A 26,756-nucleotide genomic window follows, 5' to 3' on the forward strand; every position below is an offset into this window, starting at 1 on the left:
CAGAAAAATGGTTGATTTATCTTGTCGGATTGACTGTCGACACACTCGAAGAAAAGGAGAAGCGAAACATTCACCTATCAATTCTCCTCAATGATATGGCATCCGGAACTCTGACGGGTGTGCACAAGGACACAAATCCCCCAAAGCCAGGGGAGCCGATGCCTCCGTGTCCAGGAATGTACTTCGACGACGCCGAGGAGGAATTGGTGGACGCGGCAGCCATTGGAGAAGACTTGAGAGACGTTTGGGGTACAGAACTCAATGGACAGCGAGTTGACGACGCGAATTCAGTCAAAAAAGGACGTGTTCAAGACCATCCAGCGACGCAAACAGCTGTTCTCGCTAGTGACATCTCGCCTGGAGACAAAAACCGTCCTTCCATGCCGGCTGAAAAGAAAATAGAAGGGCACAACCACGGAGGGGGTAACACGAACGTTCGTCCGGATGCCCAAGGTGAGGAAATAAATTCAATACATTCCAAACCTTTAAACCGTGGCGCCTACAATCATTCTGTTGCGCCAACTAAACAGAAAACAGAAGGCTGGAATCAGGGAAAAGATCGCAAAAGTGCTCACGTCAAAGAAAAGGGTGGTTTAATGAGGGAAAAAGGCAGAAACGAACAGACACATTACACAAACACTCGTCTCTATCCCGAATGTCATATTGCAAATTCATCTCTGCGTTCCCCACGAGAATATCCTGGCGCCTCATATTATTCTTCTCTGCCAGCTGAACGGAAGACAGAATGCTTGGGAAAGGGTCACAAAAATGCGAACCCAAGCGCAAAAGGTCACTCAATAAATGCACGACTCATTGCACCTAAACAAGCTGATGGCTTGAAAATGCAATATGGGAAGAGAATAGCAGGCCAGAATGACAGAATGGGATACAAGCATACTCATTTTAATGGCGAAGGAGATGACATAAATCCATTCGACGTCTATTATTCCGGTAACTATCGAGTTCTTGCACCGGAGAGTAAAAGAATGGGAAGGAAATATGACACTGGTAGCGAGAATCCTTCCTTTCAAGCGAACGGTAACGTTATCAATTCACGTTACCTCCAACCAGTGCAAAATGACGACTTGCAATTGTCTGATTTGCTGCCAAGGAAGAAATTAGTTGCCTGTGATAAACAAAATGCATGCAATGACGCTTTCTGTCGTGGTGAAGGTGATTTTTCAAATCCAATGTATATCCCCTCCGAACGTGCTGATGCCTACAAATATCCTAACATTTCGTCTGAAGACAAGATGCAGGAATGGGGCACTAGAATTGGTTGCGAGAACCCTCATCTTCAAACCGCATGTGACGTTATAAATCCAAGCTGCATGCCAACACAACATTTGCAGAAGAAGAAAATAGTTGGTCGTAACAAACTGATGGGATGTGATCATGCTCACCACCCTTATGAAGGGGATTTTTCGAGGCCAATTTATATTCCATCAGAACGAGTTGACGCCAACAGCTATTCTAATATATTGGCTGAAGGTAATAGATATGAATGGGACACTAGAACGTACTGCAACAACCAATGCCATCATACCGAAGGGGACTATATAAACGAAAACTACATTCCATCACAACAAGCAAGTGCCTGCTGCCATCCTTTTGAGCCGGTTGAACAGATGGAACACTGCACCCATGGAATGTACGCAAAGAATACTCGCTTCCTAGGTGAATGTGGCTTCAAACATCCATGCCAACATGAGCCCTCGGGAGAATGGGAACTAGGGAATTGTGCGATGGCTGGCGAAAGGTTTGCAGCTGATCCGCAAGCATGGAGGCGGCCCGTGGAAAATATGGGAATCTCAGAAATGCCACTGGACTATCTCCTGGAGCTAGTGGATCGGGCTTGGAGAGGCGAGGCTATTGAGGAAGTTGAGATACTTCTGGATTGCGTGTACGAGGATATGAGGGAGGAGACTGGAAACGAATGGCTGTGTGAACAACCCGATCCCGTAGTGAGAGAAGAGCTACTACTTAGGCTGACGGACATAATTATCCAAGAAATGAGGCAACAGCAGCAAAGAGAGTACTACGCGCAGAAGACGACCCCGTCCCGCCAATACTTCGGTCCGACTTCACCTGGATGCAACTGCTCCTGCCACACTGGATTCCAAATGCATTCATCCGAAAACGTAAGTACATAATTACAATTAAATTAAAATTCGTTGCTAAGAGTGGAGGTGTTTTTTCTATGAGTCACATACGAAATATGTACAAGATCGGGCTTCGATTTCTGCGCAAGGAAATAAATTTAAATACACGGTGCACGTCACTGCGCAGGTTGTACTGAATAATTTGTTGAAATTGCGAGAATGCGAGCTCGGAATCAGGACAGGGGCTATTCTGCCATCTCGCCTACATGCATTCTCGCATGCGTTCTGGCAATTTACCACTTAACACCACCCAATTTTGACTGCGTCTTCGACCAAACTCCAGAATGCGCAATGAGGTGCCCCGTGTAAAACGGCCTTAAGAGTGTGCATGATGACTGCGTAGTAACCTTAAGGTAAAGAGAAAACTGAAGCCCCGAATCCCTTATTACTATGTGCAATGGAACAGCTAGCAAATTCAATACTCGTAAATAGATTTCGATTAAAAACTTTAAATTTCACCTTCTTCGAGAGTACTCACTTTAATGCTGATACAAATTGTGAGAAACCACATGAGCAATATCGAAAATTTGGAAGAATAATTAAATGGCAAAATGGAGGATCTGAGAGACTGATTAGGACGATAACGATTTCTCATGTTGTTTCTTTCGATTGGGATTGGCATTTAAGTGAGTAGGTACTCACGAAGAAGGAGTACTGTTAATATTTTAGTCAAAATATATTTATGAGTTTTTACTTCGCTATCTGCTTCCATTGCTGATCACAACATGGCATTCGGAGCTTCAATTTCCACCTCACCTTTTGGTATTTGCGCTCTATAACATGTTCATCCCCCTAGTTGGCTGGAAACCATGCACTTGGTAAATGACACACGGAACTGCACACTGGAAAAACTGGCACGTCGCCACTTAGTATTTCGAAATTGCACAATTTGATAAACCACCATCTCATACCGTAGATAAAGTAAGATACTGGTGGAAATATATCGATGGCTAAGTTCTTAAAGCATGTATCTCAAAATTTGGCCGGTCTGAGTTGATACTGCTAATAGTGTCAATTAATAGTTAAATTTAAGCAAAAAACAAATCGTTGTGTGCAACTGTATGCTTCTTTTTCAGTTTTATGTATTTGTGGTTTTTTGTTTCAATTAAAATTATATACAACTAAAAAATAAATCGTTTATATGCTCTTGTGAAAAGTTGCTATTGTTGAGATATATGATGTTAGAAATTAGCCATCGATATGAGAAATTTTCATTGCCAAATAGCGCAATAATTGAAGGAAGGAGATGAAATGCTTAACACCTGGATTGTACTAATAGATAGATAATATTTAAAATAGTTCGCATGTTCACATTGATGACTTAAACGTACAATAAATTATTAGGCTCTAATCTCTCTCCTTCACACAAATCAAAGATTATAGCATTCCAAATTTGAATACTAATAAAGCATAATATGGATGATTAGTTTCCGGGTTCATTCCGCGTCGACTAATTTTTGGCGGACGACAGTTTCTGGCGCGTTCCATCTCCCGTCTTCCAGTCGACTCAGAATAAACACGGAAACTAATCATCAATTTAATCACCGCGGAAGCCTCTGTAATAATTTTGAAGCATAATATGATTTTTCATTACCATAAAATTGTTCACGACGGTAAAATTTAAGAAGATAACGAAGTGTCAAATATCCATGATGTATTAGTCTGCCATTATTTCTACCGATGATTGTGATAAAACTTTAAAATGAAGTCATCCAAATTTTTACCGTTGTTCGATATGTGTCACCGCCTCCTAGAGTTAAAGGCGACGAAATACGATGGCCTTACTCCTTTCCCTCATAAGTTAATGAAGTCACGAGCTAAATCCAAGCCTGAAGCCGCTCCTCAGCCACTCCTTGTTCTTGTGTCTCCTGTGGTTCGTTATTGTTTACATTCCTGCGAAAGAATACTTCCGTCAACATATGACTCTCCTTGAACGAACGAATGAACCTGAAATCTATTGACATCACCTACTCATGAATCGCGTTTCCTCACATTGAAATAAAGAGAGAAAAATACATGGGAAAGGTTTTTTTATGTCGAACCTTATCTTAATTTTCCTTAAAAAATAATTTTTTCAATGAGTTGCGACTCCGTACGTGTGTGAACGACCCCATTCAAGACTTAATTCTCTAAGCACATCCTCCATAACGAGGGCTTTCTTTTTTTCACAGGTGAATCGCATGGATTACGGCGATGCATGGGATGGTGGAGATAGAACACATTATTGCCACACCCATTGCCGCAAAGGCAACATTTCTTCTATGGAGGAAATGAACCAGTACCAACGCAGAAATGGATACGTGGAAGGAAAGGTAGCTGGTGAAAGTCAGCCGCGAGGGAAAGAGAGGGGATGGACAGCAGAAATGGCTGCCGATCTCCATGAGTACGAGGCAATGGCACGCGAGTTACAAAGTCTCGAGAAGAAGAGGAAATCCTTGATAAGGTCGTACAATGAAGGGTCGAGATTGAATACACAAGCCCAGTTTGTAAAAATACCACATCGCAGAGAACTGGATGACATCACGCGCAAGATAAATATGATAAAAACACAACTTAATCAAATGCAGAAATATTATGAATTAGATTTCCAAAAGCCTGCTCCCTCTCGTCAACCTCTGAGGCAATATTATTAGTTTCAATTTTCTTATGTCAGAATATGTATCATCGAAATTGGTATCTATTATATCATATTTTTCCTTTACTCTTTGCAAAATCAAAAATTTCAGTTGCCACGTGTCCTGATCAAACAATGGCACGAAAAATTATGTGAGAGCAGTAGGTTGTTCATGATGAACTTTACTAGCTCAAAAAATGTTATTCGAACTCGTTCAATTTGGTGATTCTTTCAATTTGTTGCGTTATTTTGATTTTTTCTGCGTGGCCATATTGTTCTACCTATCATGATGCATGTCACCATATAGCATCTTCACAATATCACCATGACATGCCAAATTCCAAATTGTATTTCATACGATGTACCTATGGATGCATTAAAATTCGATGACGTGGTTGGCTATCTAATGGCATTGCGTTATAATTTTTTACTCTCATTCTCCCAGCTAAGCCCACCTCTCTAGGAAAATGAATCCTCGGAGGACCAGGAGGACTGCAATAAACTTAAATGTGAAGGAGAAATGGCGTTCATAAAGTTAGTAGAAAATATTTTCAGACTTTGAGACTCATGAGGAGAAGTAAATGTACCAGAGAGTGTTATTGTTCCTCGCTGTATTAGCTTACAAATCGGTGTATTACTGACAAATTGGGGCGCCGATAGAACAGTGTGATTAGAAACATCTACTGGTGTAATCTCTACTGCCTAAATGAATTTATCAAGTACAGCCTATCACTCGCTTCTGACGTGAAATTAAACCTCTGAAAACACAATGGCTTAAAGACTATGGACGCATGATTCGGATTAAGGAAATAGCAAGAAGATATCTTCATGCATTGAGACACATGAAAGAATCAACTTAATAACGTGGTGGATTCTGTGTTTATAACTCACTATTTGAGGATGTAAATACACCTGCGTGCATTTAACAGCTCTTGATAGCACTGTGTTGATCATTTGTACGAATTTTATCAGCAACTGAGACTTCTACTTCCCAAGTGATATAAAACCTTGCTGAACTGAAGGGAATGGGAAGGGAAGAATGTTAGGGAAGTGCGACCACAAAGTGAGAGAAATTAGCAACTTCTTCCTCGTTAGACCACATTTAGAATACGCTGCCAGTGTTTGGGACCCTCATGAAATAGGCTCAGAAACAGAGTGAGAACGCGTGCAAAGAAGAGCTGCCTCGTACGCTAAATATCGTTACGATTAGATAGTAAGTGACGTGTTAGTGTAAGTGACCTGTTAGATAAACTTGGATGGGAATCTATGTCGGACCGTAGATTGAAAAATAGACTAAACTTTTTGACATATTCAAGAGCAGTGTCTTCTCTGACGAAGTTAACAATATAATACGAACGCAAACATACTACGGTAGATCAGATCATGTAAATAAAATAAGAGAAATAGACTTTAGAACAGACAGATTCAGAATGCCTTTTTTCCACGATCAATAAGAGATTATAACGGCAGCGTTAGAGCTCACAAATAGGTTAGATGACTTTGTAGTGTGGCCTACTAACTTATGTATAACTTAATGCATGTTTCAGAATTTTATTATTACTTCTAACAGCATATGGTAGTATAATTTGTTAGTATGCGTAACGTTTTTTGGACCGTGTGGTGTGCATGTGAGAGTCCAATTGCATGCTGCATGCCGGTGATTGATCACCCCCTGCCAAACACCCTAGAGGTGGCTCGCAGGGTATTATGTAGATGTAGATGAAGGGACGACAGCAATAAACTTGTCTGCGAGAGGGACGGGAGAATCGTGTGCAGGAATGCGGGAGAAGAAATCTTTGTTGGACAGTGTCTGCTTCTTGTGTGCGTGGCTTGGAGACGGGGGTGGCGAGACGGGTCGTATGCATTGAAGTATGTGCAGGGGAGAGATGGTGGACAGAGAGGGGAAGGAGGGATTCCTGTACTGGAATCTTCATTGTAGGCAATCACGTTCCACGGTGATGCATGGGTTCCCAATACCATTCGTCGCATCTCTAACTACCCCTCCCCCATACCGTTGGAGACCCCCAAGGGGTCGTGCCTTTGCACCCGGAAAGGGATTACTTACGGCGCACGGGTCAAGTGAAAAGGGACCACCACCCCTTCCCCTCACGAGAGTGCAGACGTCGACCAGGGAATCGGAGGAAGCTGCCCACCTCCCTCCGAGCGAGACTTGTACGTGTCTCGGCAATTTCGAACCGCTAATCACCACTCTCCATCGCCTTTATTTCTTTCTTTCTTTCATACAGGTGGTGGGAGAAAGGTGAAAAGAGTGCACGCGGCCACAAAATATCCTGTGGTGCAATGGCGCAGCGAGGGGGGAGTTTTTGGAGGATAACCCCCTCCCCCCAGAGCAAAGACAAATTTTTAATTTTAACCTATTTTATTTAATTGGATTCATATTACTTAAAGAATAGAGTAAGGATTAATAAAATATCCCCCTAAAGGCCGTAAAACTCACCATTTTGAACCATTTGTCTTAATTTTTTCTGGCGGAGGGCCCTCGCACCTCCCGCTTACCCCGGCAGGTATGCCATACCCCCAGACTACCCAGTAATAGTTGCGCCTGAAATCCCTCACCCCTACACTTAATTCCTAGCTGCGTCCATGCTGTCTGTGGTGTTCCTCTTTAATGTATACTCAGAGCGTCAACAAACGTTAATCACAGCAAAATCGGGGTCTCCTCAAGTGAACCCGATGTAAATTTCGTAATAATTCGTAATAATTTTAAGAGCATTATGTGACAGCTTTAGGTTCAGATTGCTTGAAGTTTTTGTCAGTTTTTTTGGTACTTAATCGCTGTAAACAGCGCAGTGCGATGAATTGGTAAACTTGAGGTGCATTCGGGAGCAATTGATGATCAAAACATTTCGTAGTTCTTAATTAAAGATTCTTCTATCGTTTAAATTAATTACCCTGATACGTAAATCAGTCTTCATGATGGGAGCAGATGATTGAGAAAGTTCATAGGTCTTTAGATAGAGGTGTACAGGATCACTCTGAATAGAATTCTCAAATACCTGAACTTCGTCAGGATAGTTGCGACATTTATGCAAATATGAGTTGCAATGAACAGTTCAAAAAGTGCTATTATTCCCATGGTTAAATTACTCATCTTACTCACTACTTCTGGCACCTCTAAAATACAGACCCGTATTAAATATCCGTAAAATCCGTATTAAATCCGTAGAATTTTATTCCACATGGAAGATTCCGAAACTTGGGCGAACAACTCGGAGTCTATCTTTTCAAATTCCCTCGTTACGTCTCAAATTGTATGATTCAACCAAAACTTTGAGATTTTTTCCCAATGCAAGCTGTACAAAATGATGTTGACCAACCCCAACTTTGTCTCTCTAGATTTAGTCTCCTGCAAAATTAAAAAAATTATTAAATGGTGCGGAGTGAAAACTAATAAAGCCTTCCTTCCTCTCACGGGCATGGAAAATTTCTCTCTTAAGTGTGTGGAGGAGAGGAAACGACCGTATTACCATGGACCAACTAGCCACTGAGGGCGCGTCGCACAGTGGGCTAGAATCGAAAAAAGCTGGCCAAAACCTCAAAATCGATTTTTTTGAGCTAGGAAATTAAAACTTCGCATACACATTCTCAAATAAATTGTGCATAACTTCCCAGATTATTTTGGTCCTGTGTTTACACTTTAACAATATATGTGAGGTCAAAGTTGAGCAAATTTAGCGAAAAACGACCACCCTCGATTTTTTCTGAAAATTGCCGACTTTATCCTCGTGCAGTGGTTTTATAAATAGATTTATCGACAAAACTGTTATACCATCTTAATTGACACTTCTTATTCTTTCATTTGAAGGGTTTTTAAAGATTTTGTTTCATCAATAATCATAGATACATGACAAAATGGCGGAGCCTGTTTTCAACCCATTTTTTCACATAAACGTAGAAAAAAAGTAGACATTGTCACCGGCTTACACTAAGTAACTTATATCATGTCGTTCTTTGAAGCTTCTATATTGTGAATCTAAAGTCAAACCTTGCACCAATTTGCAACCCCGAATTTTAAATAGTTTTTTCGAACGCACGGACGACACCGGTTCTGGCCGGCGGCGGCGGAGAGTACGGCGACGCGGCAAGCGGGTGGATGCAATATGGTCTCATTCACTTTTATGTGTGGATAACAGATATACTAGTGACAGAAAATAATCACCAGAAAGTAAAATTTATAAATATTGCTACGAATGACTCTCATTATGCAATCGCTGGGCACTGCAAGAGGTGCACTGAAAGGTTTCCTTCTTTGAGTGCATTCCATGGGGAATGGACTTAAATCGCGTGCTTTACTAATTAATAAACTTTTTAACAATAACAGATAATATATTCCTTAAACGTGATGGAAAATGGCTCAATACAGTACTTGATTTTGCCGAAATTTGCCAAATCAAGTACTGTCTTGGTGCTTGAAGAGTTCATTATTCTTATCCAGTAAGGTTATATAATTTATATTCTTGATTTAAAGCAATTAATAACTATTCCTTATGCAGCACAATTTACATGTTGCTCTAGTTTAGCCAGTGCAGATGGACGTCAATTCATGTTTTAAGGGTTGTATGAAGAGAACGACTAGGAGGAAAACGAATGCAAAAGGAAGATACAGTGACCATCCTTGGAGGCAAGAACTCTTGCCAAGTGGATAAAATGCAACCCCGAGTATTATGTTATGTCAGATTAAGAGGCCCTCTCACTAAGTAATTGTGTCCATGCAGCTCACAAAATTTCGGTGCAAGGGTCTTCGAAAATCTGAAATGCCAGGGATATAATATTAACCTCAGCGATGAGAGAGTGACGCGAGTATATGATTTCATTTACCCGAGTGAAATTATTGTAGCAGAGGTTATATAAGAAGTTTCCAAAAATGGTTCTGCATCTTACTGCGACTCGAATCTTAACGTACATTTCCACAGTTCCAAGTTTCGCGTCGCATATAAAGTGCACTTAAATTTGCAAACACGGCTTTGACAGCAGTTAGGACATGCGCAATATAATCACACGTGGGAACGAGGGCCTATGTCTCATGAATTATTGCTCGTGAGCACCTTTGTGCCTTCTTGTTTAGGTAAAAAATGCTGTTCCTTAGGCCAAGCATGAAACAGGCACAAGTATTCAAAAGTCATCACAATTATTCTAGATTTCCTCTCCAAATAATTTAATTTTCTCTCTCTCACACTGACGCTTTAAATACAATTATGGTATGCCACCAACCGTACATAAGGTCTTCATTCAAGGAGCTGACATTGCAAAAGAGTCCATTCTTAATTGCGACAACTGACAGGGGAAGCGATATAGGCACGGTATAAGGACGTGAGAAAGTTCCGTGAACGGTTGACTAGAAAAATGGCACGAGTGGCCACAAATAGGGATTTATTCCGAAGACAACTACTAATATCATAACTGATAATGACAAAAATTACGCCAATTAAACTGGAGGAAACACACAGCTTGCCGAAAAATGTAATGGATCTGTTTTCGAAAAAGGAAAACAATGCTTTAGCTCAGACAGTGAAAGTGATAAAAACTCGTCAGATAGTGAATGAAAAACAGTAACCTTTTATTGCTGACAGTGATAATTGCAGTATGTTAGTTGGGAAAAGTGTAAATTTTGCTGCTTTTGTTTATGTTATGTTTGAATGGTAAAATATTTCTGAAAAATAACCATTTTGTCAGCAGCGCAGTTTAATAAGAATAATGACGTTGATATATAGGTAAGAGATTTAAATCAATACTTTATATTGAGCATAAGGCATACATTAAAATAAACTGTATTTCTTAGGAAGAATACATTATTTGATGTGAGTAATATGCCTTCCGAAACTTTTAAAGCTAACAGGAGTTCAAACTTCAAACCAAAAACAAGTTCGAAGGGCTCGGCACTACAACAATACTGTAAAACGACCGTGGTCAGAAGGCCTTTAAATATGTATGGAGGGTTAGGAAGTGGAGGCTATGGGTCATCGAAGGCTCTTGCCTAGAAATAGAGCTTGTTTGTTAATAAAAGAGTCCGTTTCCCCACTTTAAGCACGCGATTTAATTCCATTCCCCATGGAATGCACTCAAAGAAGGAAACCTTTCAGTGCACCTCTTGCAGTGCCCAGCGATTGCATAATGAGAGTCATTCGTAGCAATATTTATAAATTTTACTTTCTGGTGATTATTTTCTGTCACTAGTATATCTGTTATCCACACATAAAAGTGAATGAGACCATATTGCATCCACCCGCTTGCCGCGTCGCCGTACTCTCCGCCGCCGCCGGCCAGAACCGGTGTCGTCCGTGCGTTCGAAAAAACTATTTAAAATTCGGGGTTGCAAATTGGTGCAAGGTTTGACTTTAGATTCACAATATAGAAGCTTCAAAGAACGACATGATATAAGTTACTTAGTGTAAGCCGGTGACAATGTCTACTTTTTTTCTACGTTTATGTGAAAAAATGGGTTGAAAACAGGCTCCGCCATTTTGTCATGTATCTATGATTATTGATGAAACAAAATCTTTAAAAACCCTTCAAATGAAAGAATAAGAAGTGTCAATTAAGATGGTATAACAGTTTTGTCGATAAATCTATTTATAAAACCACTGCACGAGGATAAAGTCGGCAATTTTCAGAAAAAATCGAGGGTGGTCGTTTTTCGCTAAATTTGCTCAACTTTGACCTCACATATATTGTTAAAGTGTAAACACAGGACCAAAATAATCTGGGAAGTTATGCACAATTTATTTGAAAATGTGTATGCGAAGTTTTAATTTCCTAGCTCAAAAAAATCGATTTTGAGGTTTTGGCCAGCTTTTTTCGATTCTAGCCCACTGTGCGTCGTTTGAAAATAGCATCCGATCAAGAGATGTGGGGAAAAAAAGACTGAGATGGGATTTCACTCACTCATCTGAGGACTGGATCCTTGCTCCCTGGAACCCCGAGAATTTTCTTCTCTCACTTTTGACGGGCGAAATAATCCCTAAATCCCTCTTTCTTTTTAGTACTTCGCACTTTATACTCAACCATTCATTTCACCGAAGCCAGTCTATCTCTAATCCGGTTTAATCGGTTAGCTCAAGTAATTTCACCGCTCACGAATCTTTGATATCCATTTCCAAGTCCTGGGTCGCTGACTTTTGCGATAATTCTTTCTCGATCGCATGCAAGATAATCGCAAGTAAGATAGCATGATATGCAGAAACCCAGGTCGTACTATTTAAAATAAAGTGTGGAAAAGAACAAAGTATTTTTATTTTAGAATTTTATCGTACACAGTAGTGATCAGTCAATTTTCCTCGTTTATTGGCTCCTTTGCCCGCCTCTGTCCTCCCTTTAGTTCCCACATCCATCCTATGATTAGCCTGGCGCCACTGTTGTGCGTTTGTGGCGCGTGTGCCGCGATGAAGAGGATGACCGTGGACATCGCAACGGATGCCTTCTTCCCACTGACTGCTCACTCGCCCAGTGTAGGCCGATGCGGTCAGTAATTGCGTTCGTACAATTAAGATTCGCCTTCTTCAAAATCTTCCCTCTTCTCGTACTCCGGGAATCAATGAAAGAAGAGAGCGCCCAGCCGCAAGCAGCGAATAATTCTCGCGGTGGTATTTCGCATAGTTCTCTCGGAATGGCAACCGATGTGATGTCAAAGAACATCCCAGCCTTATAGATTTGGAATTCATTCACGTGATTATGTGAGCATAACCTCAACGCAGGTGAAATAAAAGCGCGATAGGTGTAGCGTCCAACTCTACTGCGGCTGAGTGTGATCGCAACCTCCTTTTCAACTACCTCCAGTTATTTTGAGAGAACCATTACCTCAAAGAGTAACAATTCGCCCTTTCTGAGGAACGTGTAGAAAGTGTGGGACCTGCCGTCGTATGATGTGATTGGCACGCGAGAAATTCGAAGGGACAGTGAACATGCGGAGATAGAAAGGGAAGCGTTAGTGGCGTAGACTTATCACGCTGACGAGAGGGAGTTAAACACACCCGTTCCTGGCGCCGGCGCGGCGATTCCCCACGTGGCCGCCGGGCAGTGGACACTAAAGAATCCCCGCTCCGCGTTCGCCACTCCCCCGCAACACAGACAACCAGTGGTGAGGGGAAAAGGCTTTGTTGTCTGGCGCCAGGGGAACCGCAACAAAAGGTTGGCAAAGGAATTTTTGTTTTGTGCCAACGAGGAAATAAATACGAGTGAATGCGAGAGAAAAAAGTAATTTCGGACGACAGACAGGCGGGCGACGGGAATGTGTGTTGGGTGTATCACCTGAATCATTCAATGAAATTGATCGCGGAATTTTGTTTTAAACGAGGTTTCACGAGAACAATGGATGAGTAAACAGGGGAAAACTGGGTAGAGGAGGGCGGCGGATTGATGAAGCACTCTTTCGCACTCAGTATAGTGTTTACCCGCCACTCTCGACAGTGGCCGCTGTGTTTTCAATAGTGTGGAGGGGTTTGCTCCGGCAACGCCAATCAAGTTTGAACTAACTCGCGTCTTAAACGACGTTCTACGCCACATTAATATCAGCATTGAAGAGGAAGATGAGAAGGAGGAAGTGATGGTGGAGGATGAAGGGAATGGACTAAAACTTGGCGATAAGTATGCAGAGGAAGCACTTTGACTTTGGGACTGTTGAAAGGACAACGATTGAAGAGCCACGTCGTTGATAAAAGGCAAATCTATTTCATCAACAAATAATCTCAAAATGCTTACGAAAATCATCCCCTAGCGAAAGCACGTATTCCTTCGGGCATCATATGTTCAGCATATGACTCACAGACTCTGATTTTCAAGACGTGCTTGATCACATTTTCTTGAATTCGTAGAATGCAGCTTTTATCTTCACTCTTTTTTTAATCATGTGTTACTTATATGGGGATAATCAAAAGTGACTTTTAGCTAAGATATTTTGAAATACCGGAACCTTCTATCAAATCTGTACTAAAGTTGGGTCACCTGGGGGTTGGGGCAGGATGGTGAATGGATTATAAAAATGTATCTCTTTATCAGTGAATAATGCATGATATTTGATATAATAAGATGTTGATGAAAACTTGATGCATTTACCTAACTCTGACCACTGGTGGAAGCTCTTACTAGCCACATAGCGATCAAAGAAAAGTCAGGTGCATCGATATTAACACTATTTTAATGAAAGAGCCCTGAACAATTGATATTTATATGCGGATAAAATTTTTGAAGCGTTAAAAATAAGTCGCCGTTAGTTTTATTCACAAATATGATGCATTTGGATAATTTTTCAATCAATAATGGTAAATAATTATATACCTAACTCTGTCAGGTATATGATTTTGATAAATTCTGTGTTTGAATAAACAAACTTATTGATCTGAATTCTTACATTGCTCCTCCAACTTTCCAAACAAATGATTTCATTCTTTCTACACCCTTTCCTACCTGTTTCTATTTTCCCAACAGTCCAATAATTGCAAACCGGCTTTCTTACATCATTGATTTCCTTTATGAATATCGTACCTGTTACGAAAGCCATTGCTTACCTGCATAGCTAGAGGAATAGAGGAGTGCGCTTTCCAAGAAACGCTACCCTCATCTTCATATGCCACTCCCACACACCTGACTATCATCGTCCCGTCGGCAAGCATCTCTTCTCAAATGTTGCCAATGATTTTGTTCCAACCAGAGAGCCCTTTTTCCCATCCATACATTTCCCTGCCGTCCTCTAACCCCGCTCCTCCGCCTTCTCTTTTCATGTACGAACACTACCACCACCCTCCAACCCATTTTCAATTATACGTCTCCCCCAAACACTACTCCCACCGGATTTTCATCCCCCCTCACGAAATACAATTTATGCATTTCCATTCCCGTACCCCCGCCCCCTTTGAAACTAAAGAAATTATATTCCAGGAGCAACAAACGCACCCGATCCCCGAAGACATCGATGCAACTATGTATCCCCGAATTCCATCTCCGCCCTAAACTCCCCGTGGAGATCGGTCGGACGCTTTCCTTTGACTTCTTGCCCACCCTCCACCCCTTCTTTTAACATTAAAAAAAACAGGATGAAACTCCCCCTCCTTCCCATCAGGGACAGGCGCACTAAATTTTTATATTTTTTGCGGGGTTGAGCGGTGGTTTCACTCGCAGGGGTAGAGACCCGTTCGAATTCTCGGCACGTAAAAACAAAAGCGTGCTTTGATGATGAAAAATTTGGGGAGAAGAGTTGTCGGGGATGTAATCGGCAGGGGAGTGAGGAAAAAGAGAAAGGGGAGTTGGTGCAGGGATGACTCTTTCCGTGTTTTTAGGGTTGGTCCGCGAACTTTTGTTCGGAAAGTAGGAAGAGAATGAGCGGAGCGCAGAGGGGTTGAGGGACACTGTTCTGTGTTGATGGGAGGGAAGAGTGTGGGAAGGAAAGGGAATGAAAGACATCTCCTGGCTGGGAGAGTGAAGCTTGGACTTTGGTTGGCCGAGGGGAGCGGTAAAAGCAGCGATCGCGAGGATTATGCGGTCGGAAATGTGGAAATGAGATCGTTAGCGCCTGGCCACTGGAATTGGTGGTGGCCATATATCGTCAATGCAAACATATATTCCAAAATTTCACGTTTCGCAAAAAAATGCGAATATCCTCCATATTCCGGTCGCTGTGAAAATAAATTATGCGAAACAATCACCTCTCCTCTCTCCCGCTGGATCCTATCTCTGACCCGCGGCAGTAAGTTCGGAGGCATTGCTCCACTCTCTGAATCATAGGAGTTAAATTGGAAAATACGAGTATATATGTACGAGGAAATATCGTAACATTTCAACAAGGTATGTTCACGATTCTGTACTCTGAATCGGGCTCCATGGAAACCTGTAGGCAGCCTCATATTGTGTTCTATATCAAATCGAGGAGGGAAAAGGCTCCAGCTTTTACTCGTTTCAAGAACTCACCATCTCGCTTTAGCTCGCTAAAACGTTCAAATAAAATAATTATATCTGAAAAACTTTATATCACGATATCGGTATCTTAAATTTTGCTAAAAAATCGTATTATGAAATTTCAGTAACCTATGCTTGAAATTGATGAGTTAGAAACATAAATAATAATCCGTTTTTCGCTCAAGAATATTGATTTCCTGCAGCCCTTAAAAATTGTCGCATATTTTCCTACATAGCTTTCCTCTCGCTAAAGTATTATCCTACAATTCATGTTCTTGAAACTTTACTTACTAACACTTACGGCCAAAGGCTGGTTCGGGAAGATCTTCACCTTGTGCGATCCATATTTAAGGAAATGAATAAATTCTCTATAAATCACATCAAATTCCAAACGATGACGTAGGCAGGAGTTTTCTAATGGAAGTTACTGAGGCACTGTATTTAAAGCTGTCTCCATGCGATTAGTTCATTATAACGAATTTCTTACTTTTTACGTCCACAGTGTAAATTGTTGTTGGGATAAAACAGAATTTTGGGAGTAAAAATAAATTCTTTTTCTAGACTAGGCTAGACTTTTTCTAGACTTTTTTTAGATTATTTTCCTAAACTATGATAAACTCTTTTTCATAGCGATTTCTGAGGTGATAACTTTTGAGTTAATATATAATATTTCGCGACATTTATAAAAAATGAATTCATCTATAAAATAGGAGTAGAACATATAAAGAAGAACATCTGTCCATAAATTAAAAGTAAATTTAGGCATTATCTTCGTTGCATAAAATGATTTAATTGGCGAAATTTGCAGAAGAAAAAAAATGAGGAAAATAAATTGTTCAAGACTGAATTTTATAATATAAAGGAGATGACGAGAATATATTCATCTAATTTGATCGAGTAACTTATTCTAAAAAAATTGAAGCTTTCGGATAAAATAAATCATCCGAAATCCAATTCGAAACCGCGGAAAATAAAATACGGAGAAAAAAGGTTATAGTGAGGTGGTAATTATTCAGAAATAGTAATTTAGATATGCTCAAAATTGAAAATTTAGTTTCTATAAAGATATATTTTTAATATCTTTTAAAGGATCAACGCAATTGGATGCTTATACTATGTACTTGATGTCAACACTCTGGGAAGCTTCTCAGGGGGAGCAAGCGATAATGGAATTTGTGTTTATAACGCAGGTTAGGGTGTGAATTAAAAATATTTAATCGCGTAAAAACATTCCATTTCGGTTCGTGCATCCCAGAGTAAAACGCATCAACCGCATATTTTATGATCACCAACCAAATCCCCAGAAGAATCGTTTTGCCAATAACCTCTCCTCCTTCATCCCCTTCCCACAATGCACCTCGTGCAAATTGCCTCCTCTTGTCGACGTATCGCGCTCTTTGTTATATCCACGGGTCATTTTTCGGCGTCGGATTTCCGATATAATTGGATTGGAATCGGTCCACAGTGCCCAGACTAAAAATAGGAATCGAAGCGAGAATTGGGGGGGGGGGGGGAGAGGCCACTCGCCTAATGCATTGGTCTCCATTTTAAGAGAAAAAAAACATCGGAATTACAATAAAATACTCCACCAATTTGAATCAGGACAGAAAAATTCTATGCATTAGCAAAAGCAATAATATTTTCACAAAAAATATAAGGAAGTCGATGTACATGAAACAGTATAACCCACCCAGTTGAAATTTGTGCTGCTGCTTTTTCTCGTGGCTCGTTTATTTTCTTTTTCTCGCGTTTTTAAATACGACTCTGAATGATATCCAAAAACATGCTGACATCACAGTTGGCGGAGGGTTAAACAAACTAACACCTTTGGTAGAGATCTTGAATTTCAGATGGTAAAGAATTAGCAGCTACTGTGTCCATGGAAAACTAGAGTAGTATAGAAGACTGGGACTGTGGAATAGAATAAATATCAAGCGATTACTATCTACGAATAAGAAATGCATTTTTTCCACAGTTTCATTAATTAATCTAAATTGCCAATACCCCTTGTCCGCAGGAACTGATGAGGTCCTAGTAAAATGCAAACTACATCACCGTCCCTTACGACATTATTGGTACAAACAGCTTTCCTTTGCACCTATCGATTTTTTCCGTTATTAATTCCGTCTTCTTTTTTTTCTTTGAAAACGACATATTGTTTGAAAAATAGGCATTGTTAACGCAACTTGACCTTAGGTGATTTTGGTTGGTCGATTAATTTTACCTTTTGGAGGGAAAGAAGGAAAGATTTCGAAGGAGTGGAGAGGGAGGGTAGTTTTTGCTGGAAACGAATTGGAGTGGAAGAGACTATAAGACCGTAAATGCCCAGAGTCTTCTTGACTGCCTTATTATAACTACGTAGTAGGGTCGTCGCAGCCCACCATTGTAAGCGTAAGGCGCATCGCTAATGTTGGACTTCGTTGAAGCATAGGCGTAGAGACGTGTTGAGTTTGTTAATGTACAATTTTCCAATTGAAAATGAAAAGAAATGGACAATTAGTCAGCAACCAATATTTGTTATTACACCATTACGAGTTTCAGGATTTTCATTTGATTACGACTTTCCCATAGTCGTCACGCTTTAATTTGTTTTAGCTTTGTACTTGCAGGCTCCTAACAACATTTCAACTGTTCTCGAATTCCCGACGACCTTTATGCGTTCGATGAATATTAAAAAATATGATATTCGTTTCCCCATAAGATTGTAGTGAGCATATAGCCTAAGAATGGCGGACACAGCCTTTCCTATTGTTCAACCGTATGCTACGATTCAACTTGGTGACGGAGTAGTGTTGAGAGTGCAATCTAGAGGACTCTGGTGGTAGCTTGAAGTGAAAATGACGGTGGAGATTGTCCGGAAGATTTTTAAGGGAATTTACATAACAATCCGGCAATTCAGGGTGCGAGAAAATATGGAAGATTAGAGGGAGACAGGGCGCAGGTGGACATGTGATTGGCAAGGGGGTTTGAATAACCGATCTGTTACACCGCTGGGACGTGCTCCGGCCGAGTCCAGCCACGACCACCGAGAGACAAGGCCTGAGCGCTCCACCGTGACGTCACGAGTCGTAGGCGGACGGAGGTAGTAGCGAAGGCTACCATTGATAGCGCCGATTGGTGGGGAATGCGTAAGAAAACCAAACGATATGTGAACAGACATTTCTCCGGCTACAATTTTCCTTGTATAATATTATATGTACTTACATTTAAATGATGTTAACAGTAAATCCCTACCTCGGGAAACATAATTGTTTCGAATTGACCAACGCCTTCGCCGAAAAATCTTCTTTGAAGAGAAATAGCTTTCTTCCAAATGCATTCGAAACCTCGAGAATATCATTAAAATTCTTATATTCAGTAAAACATTTTTTACGCATCAGTGGTACATATAACATAGAAGTCATAGGATTTTTACATCCTTCACGGGGCTTCTATTTTTTCAGTATCGCTGTATTAAACGATGATAAAATAAAAAAGTTATGTTCTTACATATGCGCAAGATTAGGATAAAACCAGATTGTGCTTCTGTTAAATTACATAGGGATTGTTTTGATTAGACCTATCAGCAAACTATAATTTCATGGCAATTTATGCACTTAATGGGGTGAATTGTAACCTCTTAAGAAACGGTGAACCAGGATTTGCTGCTTTAAAGTACCTGGGGAAATTGTTTTGAATGGAAAAATACCATATCCTACCCGATAACACAGAAATGTAGCATATAATGCATTCAGTTGGGAAAATAATAATTTTTCGTATTGATCCAGTTGTTTCGAATGCATTTAAACATATGGACAGAGTCAAGGCTTTAGAGTAATGGTCAAGAACGATGAGAAGGATGTGGATAAACTATACTCAGCCTTGGTGGATTGGTGAAGAGAGATAATGCCTTCCTGTTCATGGATTTGTTTTCACTTCTTACACAAACCACATCCAGACCAACTTTTTCGAGACCAATGATGACTTTCTTCAGAATATCTTTCAGAACACAGGCTGACAGAGTACTCACTGGCAAAATATGGACAACATCTTCATATGAATATAGTAAGTTCTCTACCGCGAACACATGAGCACTAGAAGCTAAACTGCTGGAGTTATATGCAGGTCCTACTATGCATCTGCCCTTGTAGTCAAGAAAGGGTTTCAAATGAACTTCATCCATCATAAGGGTGATATAACGCTCGTGGCTCTGTAATGAGATACTCGGTGCTTCACGTAAGATAGAAACCCATGCTCATTTTGCTCATTAATTGGACCAACTTTAAAAGAAGAGCAGAGCCGTTTGATAGTAACTGGATGTAGGAAAACCAAATTACCAGAGTTGCGAGCAAATTTATGAACTTCAGGAGATATTAACAAATTATTGCAGCAAATACAAATATGTCACATATAAACCTTAATTACCTTCTTTTCTTGAACCTACTAACCTTTTTTCTGGAACAAGAGACATTTGTGATTTAATAAAGTTATTCAAAGATTAATTTGCAGAGTCTTTAATTTTGCATTCTTCCAGTAGAGCTACAATGTCACTATAAATATTTATATTATTAGTGGAGTTTTTAAATTCTGTCCAACACATCATAGGTACTTTTCATACATGAAAGAGGCTTGAAAAAGTGGAGTGAATTTGCCTATTGCTTTTAATTCCCTTTTTCAGTGGTATACTTTGATATTATTATGAATGTATACTATTAATGAGTAAGTAGGTAATAAGAGGTGGTGCACAGTGCACACTCTTCCAAATGCTGTAATATTATAGCACACGGCTTCACGACCACATCCCAAAATGCTGAATGCTTATTCATCTTCACCAGAGAATTTACGTTTCCGAAAGAGTCTAGCTTTTTCTAAGCCCTATATGCTTCCTGAGTTTTCAAACTCTCAGCTAAAGCAGCTTCCACAGTAGCAATTTCAAGACGCTGTTCCCTCATTGATGGCGCATCCCTGGTCTGCTCTGAAGTGGTAAGGTGCCCAGGGCAATCAGGGAAGATCCTTGGCATGGCACCATCCCTCAGTTTTGGGCTGTTCAATGGTACAGCCAGCATTTTTCTTGACTTCTCATCGAAGTAGGAGCTTTAATGAAGCACATCTTCAACCAGAAAATGCCGGATACACACCTTAAAAATAAAGATAATTTTATTGGTAGACGGAAAATCAACTGTATTTCAAGTGAAGAATACCTTCGTCTGATAAGGGTGTAGTAAACAAGACTTAAATAATTCGCTGTGCACTCAATGGTAGTTAGATTAACAATATTTGATCTAAAATGCCAACTTAGACATGGACCATATTTATCTCACTTGTAGGTAGCCCATTAATTTATCCCGAGAGTTTCACATGTTTCCATAATTTATTAACTACTGAAAAATCATTCATTTAATACCCTCGACGACTTTAAGATCTCGCTCTCTACTCAATCGTTCTCAGATTAACACTACACATTACCTATGTAAGAACTACTTAATGCAAAAATCTTCTTTTCTAAAACAGTAATACTACCCTATGCATGCGTAAACATACAAATAATGTAAAATGCCATCGTACGCATGGGTCATATTTATTACACAAGTAGGTAGCCCATTTATACATCCCGTGTGTTTCACATGTTTCCACAATTTACTAATAACAAAAACTATTCATAACACCCTCAAAAATCAAGGTCTTCTAAATAACAACACCTTAGAACACGAGGATATGCGACGTTTCTATTTAGCGGTGATATGCGAGAATTTCAAAGACATTTAAGTACTAAGAAATAATTAAAACCATTAATTATTCAAGCGATAACGCAAATAATATTGAAATCGACCTGCAAATACACTCGAGAGTAGAAATGTTTCAAGAAACCAATAACAATTCGTCTACCGGTCAATGCTTATATCAAATATCTTTTTAATTCACTTTTAATGACGATCAAAATTTACATTATACTAACATTTCCCTGAATAATCACGCCGTCCAAATAGAAAGAAAAAGATAATAACTCACCTTGGAATATTTCGTCGGTTGGAAGTCTTTCCTTGGAATGGTAAGTATCCATTTCCTCCTCGTCTCTTCGTCCTTGGGAAATTTGAAAACGCACACTTTCGTTTCCTCCGTGTATTTTCCTCTGCACAGAGGCAGACAACACTAGTACACCATTTCTTGAACACTTATATTCAATACTGTTGCCCACAAAACCATCGCAAAAGCTTTAAAACTCCAAATAACTTAGCGTTCAACAACCCAATCACCATTTTCACCGCAATGGCTTATAAATATAAACAACTGCAAGCATTGTCGGGAGGCGTGGTTGATAACCTACGGCTCGTGACGTCAGGCAATTAGAAGACATCAGCGCTCAGGCCTTGTCTCTCGGTGGTCGTGGTCCAGCGAGCGAACACAGGCGATCAGGTCTTCCTCCTTTATAGCCGACTTACACTTGGAGACAATCTTTTGTTTCACTTCAGTGCCGCTGCAATGAATTTGCACGAGCCAGACTTGGCAACAAAGGGGAGTGATTGTCCATGATTTAGTGGAAAAGTAAGTGATAGATTTAAAACAGCAATTTGCAACTGATTGTGTGAGTATATTTTTACACTGAATGAGCGCGAAATACAATTCGTTTAAACTTTTTTAAGGAATAAAAACATTCTTGAACGATATCAAAAAATCATTTTTAATCGATGTAACTCTTAAAACTAGTTTAAATAAAAGCAAATGATTGATTTATTTCTCCGGTATTCTTAACACCTCATAATAGCGGTTCTACCTCTTTATTTCTTCGTACATATTTATTTCCTAAATGATTTTCAGCTGTACAGGAAAAACGTAATATAATTTGTAGTTTTCAACATGAGTTGCAATGACTGTTAATAATCTAAACCTTTTCCGTTGACAATAGAATGAATATGCATGAAAAAGGTTTATAGATATCTGATCCAGATCCATTAGTGAAAATTCAAGCAGCAGAATAGTAGGATGAACATCAATAAAGTATCAAACGATTAAAAAGATAAGGCCCAATGGTCGCATTTTAAGAGGAGTTGCGTTATTATTGTCAAAAACTGACAAATAATGTCGTCGATGGAAAAGAGCCACTTTTTAAACGTCGTCGTTAAATGCTGAAGGATTACCCTCACCCCATTTAGTTGGATTAATGATTGTTTTACGGGTTCCTTCCGCGTTGACGCGTATTTTGCGGACGACAGTTTCGGGCGCGTTACAGCAAATCCCGTCTTCGGGTCCAAATCATCTGCAGAGTTGCAATCCTTTATATATAAAAAAGAGTAAAAAATCATCGCCAGGGAAAATAAATATTTCCCTCGGCTGAAAAGGGAGGCGGTAGAAATAGCGAGTCATCAGAAGAACTTTAATAGGGAGGACGGCTATCCTTTATCCTCATCATTCAAACGGCTCTTCCAGCAATGGAATTCAAATCAACGTCCGCCTGACTAGCCTTATATATAAAGGATTACAGCTCTGCAGATCATTTAGACCCGAAGACGGGAGCTGGAACGCGCCCGAAACTGTCGTCCGCAAAATATGAGTCAACGCGGAATGAACCCGAAAAACAATCACCGATCAACTCACCGCGAAAGCCTCCGTAATAAAGAATGGGAAGGTTGAGGGTTGCATCTTGGCCATGAGAAAAAAGAACAGAGGTACGGTGAGGCTGGAGGAGGATACGTAAGGAGGTACAAGGAGCGCTGGTCCTTGCGATGACTCGATGGGGTGAAGAGAAAAGGCAACGAAGGGTGTTTTATCGGGGTGAGGGTGTGTGGGGGTGAGGGTTGAATCGGGGCGGAGGAAAGGACTGCGAGACCGGAATCTTTGATTTAGCTCCTGATGCGACAGTGGCGACGTCCGAGGGATTCTCCCGAGTTATTCTTTTGGGATTGGACGGTGAACGAAAAGTAGCGCTGAGTCACCTGATTTTCTGGGATTTCGGAATTGAAGAGGACGCGAGGTTACACACTATTGAGTCTATCATTAGATCTCAATTGTATCCCAGGGGATCTCTCCTGCTCAGGGATACCGACTTATTAAAAATATTGGGGGTTCTTTCCTCGGGAAATTTTATTTATATTGGGTTTGAAAGTTTTTTAAAGCATTTTAGAAGAGTCATATGATCAGCATTAGAACCGTGAAAACTCGACTCTCGATGACTGGACACTCCAGGGAAAATCAACAAATCGGGCACATTTTTTCCTCGCCCCGTAAGGAATTTTAGAGGGGGCTCGGGCCCCCTCAAGCCCCATGGAGTCGCCGCTACTGCTCCTGCTTCCTCTCGTGTGATCTTTACCTATAGGAGTTATTCTCAGACCAACTCTTTATTTCCTTTTCTTAACTCGGGGAACATAACTGCTCCAAAACATTAAAGCTGTTAAATTATAAGCTTTAAATTTTGAAAAATCTATACTTGATGAAGTAAAGGGAAGTAAGAGGGGAAAGGGGAAAAAGAGCTTGTCAATTGGGTTGAATCAAGTTATTTTTACAGCGGTAGGGCAATTATTTCTCTCTTAATAAGTTTAATAATTATTAAATGCTGCGATTTCGATGATTTCAATACGCAACACATAGCAAGTGAATCTTTGGTTGCGTCAAACCGCTTGACAAATTGCAAACTATGAACTTGGCATCTACAAAACTTAATTCAAGAACAAAGCATTTTCAACAATAGATACGTACATGATTAGTCAATAGTTTTTTAATTATTGTACACCAATGACCTAGAAAACTTGATGTAATGCATACAGAATCAATAACAATTCGACGAGATTTCATGATAAGATTTAGACAGTGAAATAGATACAAAAGGTAAGAAAATCGAATGTGATTTCACAGTTTATTTTTGGTATCATTGATTATTCCATCATAAATCAATAAAATATGTATTCATGAAAATGGTAAATGAATTAAGGCTCGTGAAATTTACGATCAAATATTCTCTCAAAGCTTGAACGACTTTCACGATTGATTTCCATGTGAACCATGGAAGGTATTAGAGGATGGCAAAAGGTGAACATGGAGTTCATGATCTGAAGGGATGCGACGGTTTTTAATCTTTTGCATTGAATACAAGAGATTGCTGCGCATTATAATTGGCTCATCTCTCTCGGGAAACAGAGAATAGAAACTTGTAGAGAAAAGAGCCCATAAAATTTTCCCCCAGTCATATCATACGTTCGCATAATATTTTCCGATTCCCCAAATTCCTTCTCGGTTACCTCGACCACATATCTCTCTTCCTCTTTCTGAACCTTTTTATTGTTTCCAATTTTTTCTCAACACATACAATTTTACAACGCCCATAATTAATTCCGACGATCCTCGGGCCAAAATCCTCTCCACTCCTTTCCTTGTCCCTCGGGAGACCAAATCCTATATTTCTAGAAAAAGTAAACTTTTTCCCAATTTGTGATACCTTGAATGTTTGAAATTCCAATTTCTCAAGTCACCACCCCGATCTTGCCAGTCCTCGTGACCCTCTTCAGCCAGAATGTCGCCTCCAAAATCCTTTGCCATTTTCCTATTCGCCAAAATTCTTTGAGAGAGCATTAAAGCATTTTGTTTTTGTTTCTCAAACATCGTTCGAAATGACTTTTGAGTCAAATTCTTATTTTTAGGTTTCCTTTACATGAAATATTATTGTCTATGCGAAACACAATATTTCATGGGGAACGCTAATAAAATTAACTGGTTAAGATTGACCTCATTGGAATAGTATTTCCACTGTCTTGGCAAAGGAAGAAAATACGAGTTCTTATCTCATCCTTGTCGAAAATAGATTATTGACGTTTTATATAACAATGGACATTTGTAAGTGCTAAACATTAAATTTGATTTCAAGGATTAAAATTTTTTAAAGGATCATATTAAACTTGCATCTAAATGTATTGGTATTTCAGTATTCATATCTATAAGTACTACATATATTAGCGCTTAAAATATATGCAGTGAAATATAAAATAAACGGAATCATTTTAACCTTTGGAAGTTGTCGATGTTATCATAATGAAGGGCAGAGATCGTCAAACATTTATTCGTTCGAATTACGGAAATAATTTGCAGCAGGTACAGAAATTTGGCTTATTGTGGATAAATTGTATGCACTAACGGTGCTCCTCTGAGGCAATGTGAGTATATTTCTTAACTGAATTGCACCTTTAGTACTGTTCGTCAATCTATTCTCGAGAATCCGTTTTCCATAGGAAGCGAGGTTTGAGGCTCAGATGGTACTCAATACAAGTCCCAGGTAGGAAGCCAGGTATTCCGGATAGGGCGTTGGGGTGTCAGGATAGGGTAAGAAGGGGGTGGCATTGGAGTGGGGAGCAAAGGCGGGTCAGACCACCACTACTCTACCCAGGGGATCATTGTTAATTCACGGCGGGGGCCAATCAGGGAGGAGGATAGTGTTACAAAGGGAAGGCAAGTACGCAAACAGAGACACTGCTGCGGAAAGCAAGGCTCGGAGTCGAAGGAAGAAGCTGCACTGTACTGAAGAAGGGAAGGAATTTGATGCATGATAGGGGCATGGCTTTCCTCGTTCTTTAGAGATCGGAAGGAGATATGTTCCCTGGTGGTACCAACGGAACGAAATGGGATTACGACTCGTGGGAGTCATTCGTAGATTTTTTCTGCCGCGGAATATCGCTTTTCTTCGCATGTTTTACGAGTTTCCCTGCACTTCCTCAGGATTTTTTTATTTTCAGAGAATCCTCCAGGGTTTCCTTCCGCCACATGTTTCTTTAACGTCCCTAAAATTTTTCCGTTCTTGAGGAAATGTTCTTCCTAACTGTCTGCATTCCAAAGATTATCCTATTTTCTTACCCTCTTTCTCGTTTCTAGAGTTATTTCTGTCCAACCTTTCGCTATTTCTATTATTAGCTATTTCCACGCAAGTAGAGAGAAGAGCGGTTTTTGGTGACTGTGGCTCCTCCTCCCTCGCTCTGTTAGCGGCCCAACTCCCGCCGGATGAGTGTTCAACTCGTTATAGCCCTCGGATTTGCTCGTTGTGTCCTACCGCCCACCCAAGTTAACATCCTTGAGGAAATATGCGCGCACTGTAGAGATCTGCGAACCTCTTGTTTCGA

The 26,756-nt window shown here is 40.1% G+C and overlaps 1 protein-coding gene across 1 annotated transcript; it reads left to right on the forward strand.

Annotated features, from left to right (window-relative positions):
• Positions 1-1,000: 1,000 nt before the first annotated feature.
• On the forward strand, positions 1,001-5,183 carry LOC124153866. Its single transcript, XM_046527249.1, has 2 exons — positions 1,001-2,141; positions 4,334-5,183. Exons 1-2 carry the CDS (start codon positions 1,191-1,193, stop codon positions 4,793-4,795), a joined length of 1,413 nt encoding a protein of 470 aa, XP_046383205.1. The 5' UTR covers positions 1,001-1,190; the 3' UTR covers positions 4,796-5,183.
• Positions 5,184-26,756: the final 21,573 nt, after the last annotated feature.

The sequence above is a fragment of the Ischnura elegans genome, chromosome 1, assembly GCF_921293095.1.
Source record: "Ischnura elegans chromosome 1, ioIscEleg1.1, whole genome shotgun sequence".
Lineage (NCBI taxonomy): Eukaryota > Metazoa > Arthropoda > Insecta > Odonata > Coenagrionidae > Ischnura > Ischnura elegans.

Excerpts from the sequence above, each read along its gene's own strand:
- LOC124153866 (XM_046527249.1), top strand. The coding sequence starts at position 1,191 with ATGTATATCCCCTCCGAACGTGCTGATGCCTACAAATATCCTAACATT. Across the intron at positions 2,142-4,333 it reads AAATGCATTCATCCGAAAAC|GTGAATCGCATGGATTACGG; the intron begins GTAAGTACATAA and ends TTTTTTTCACAG.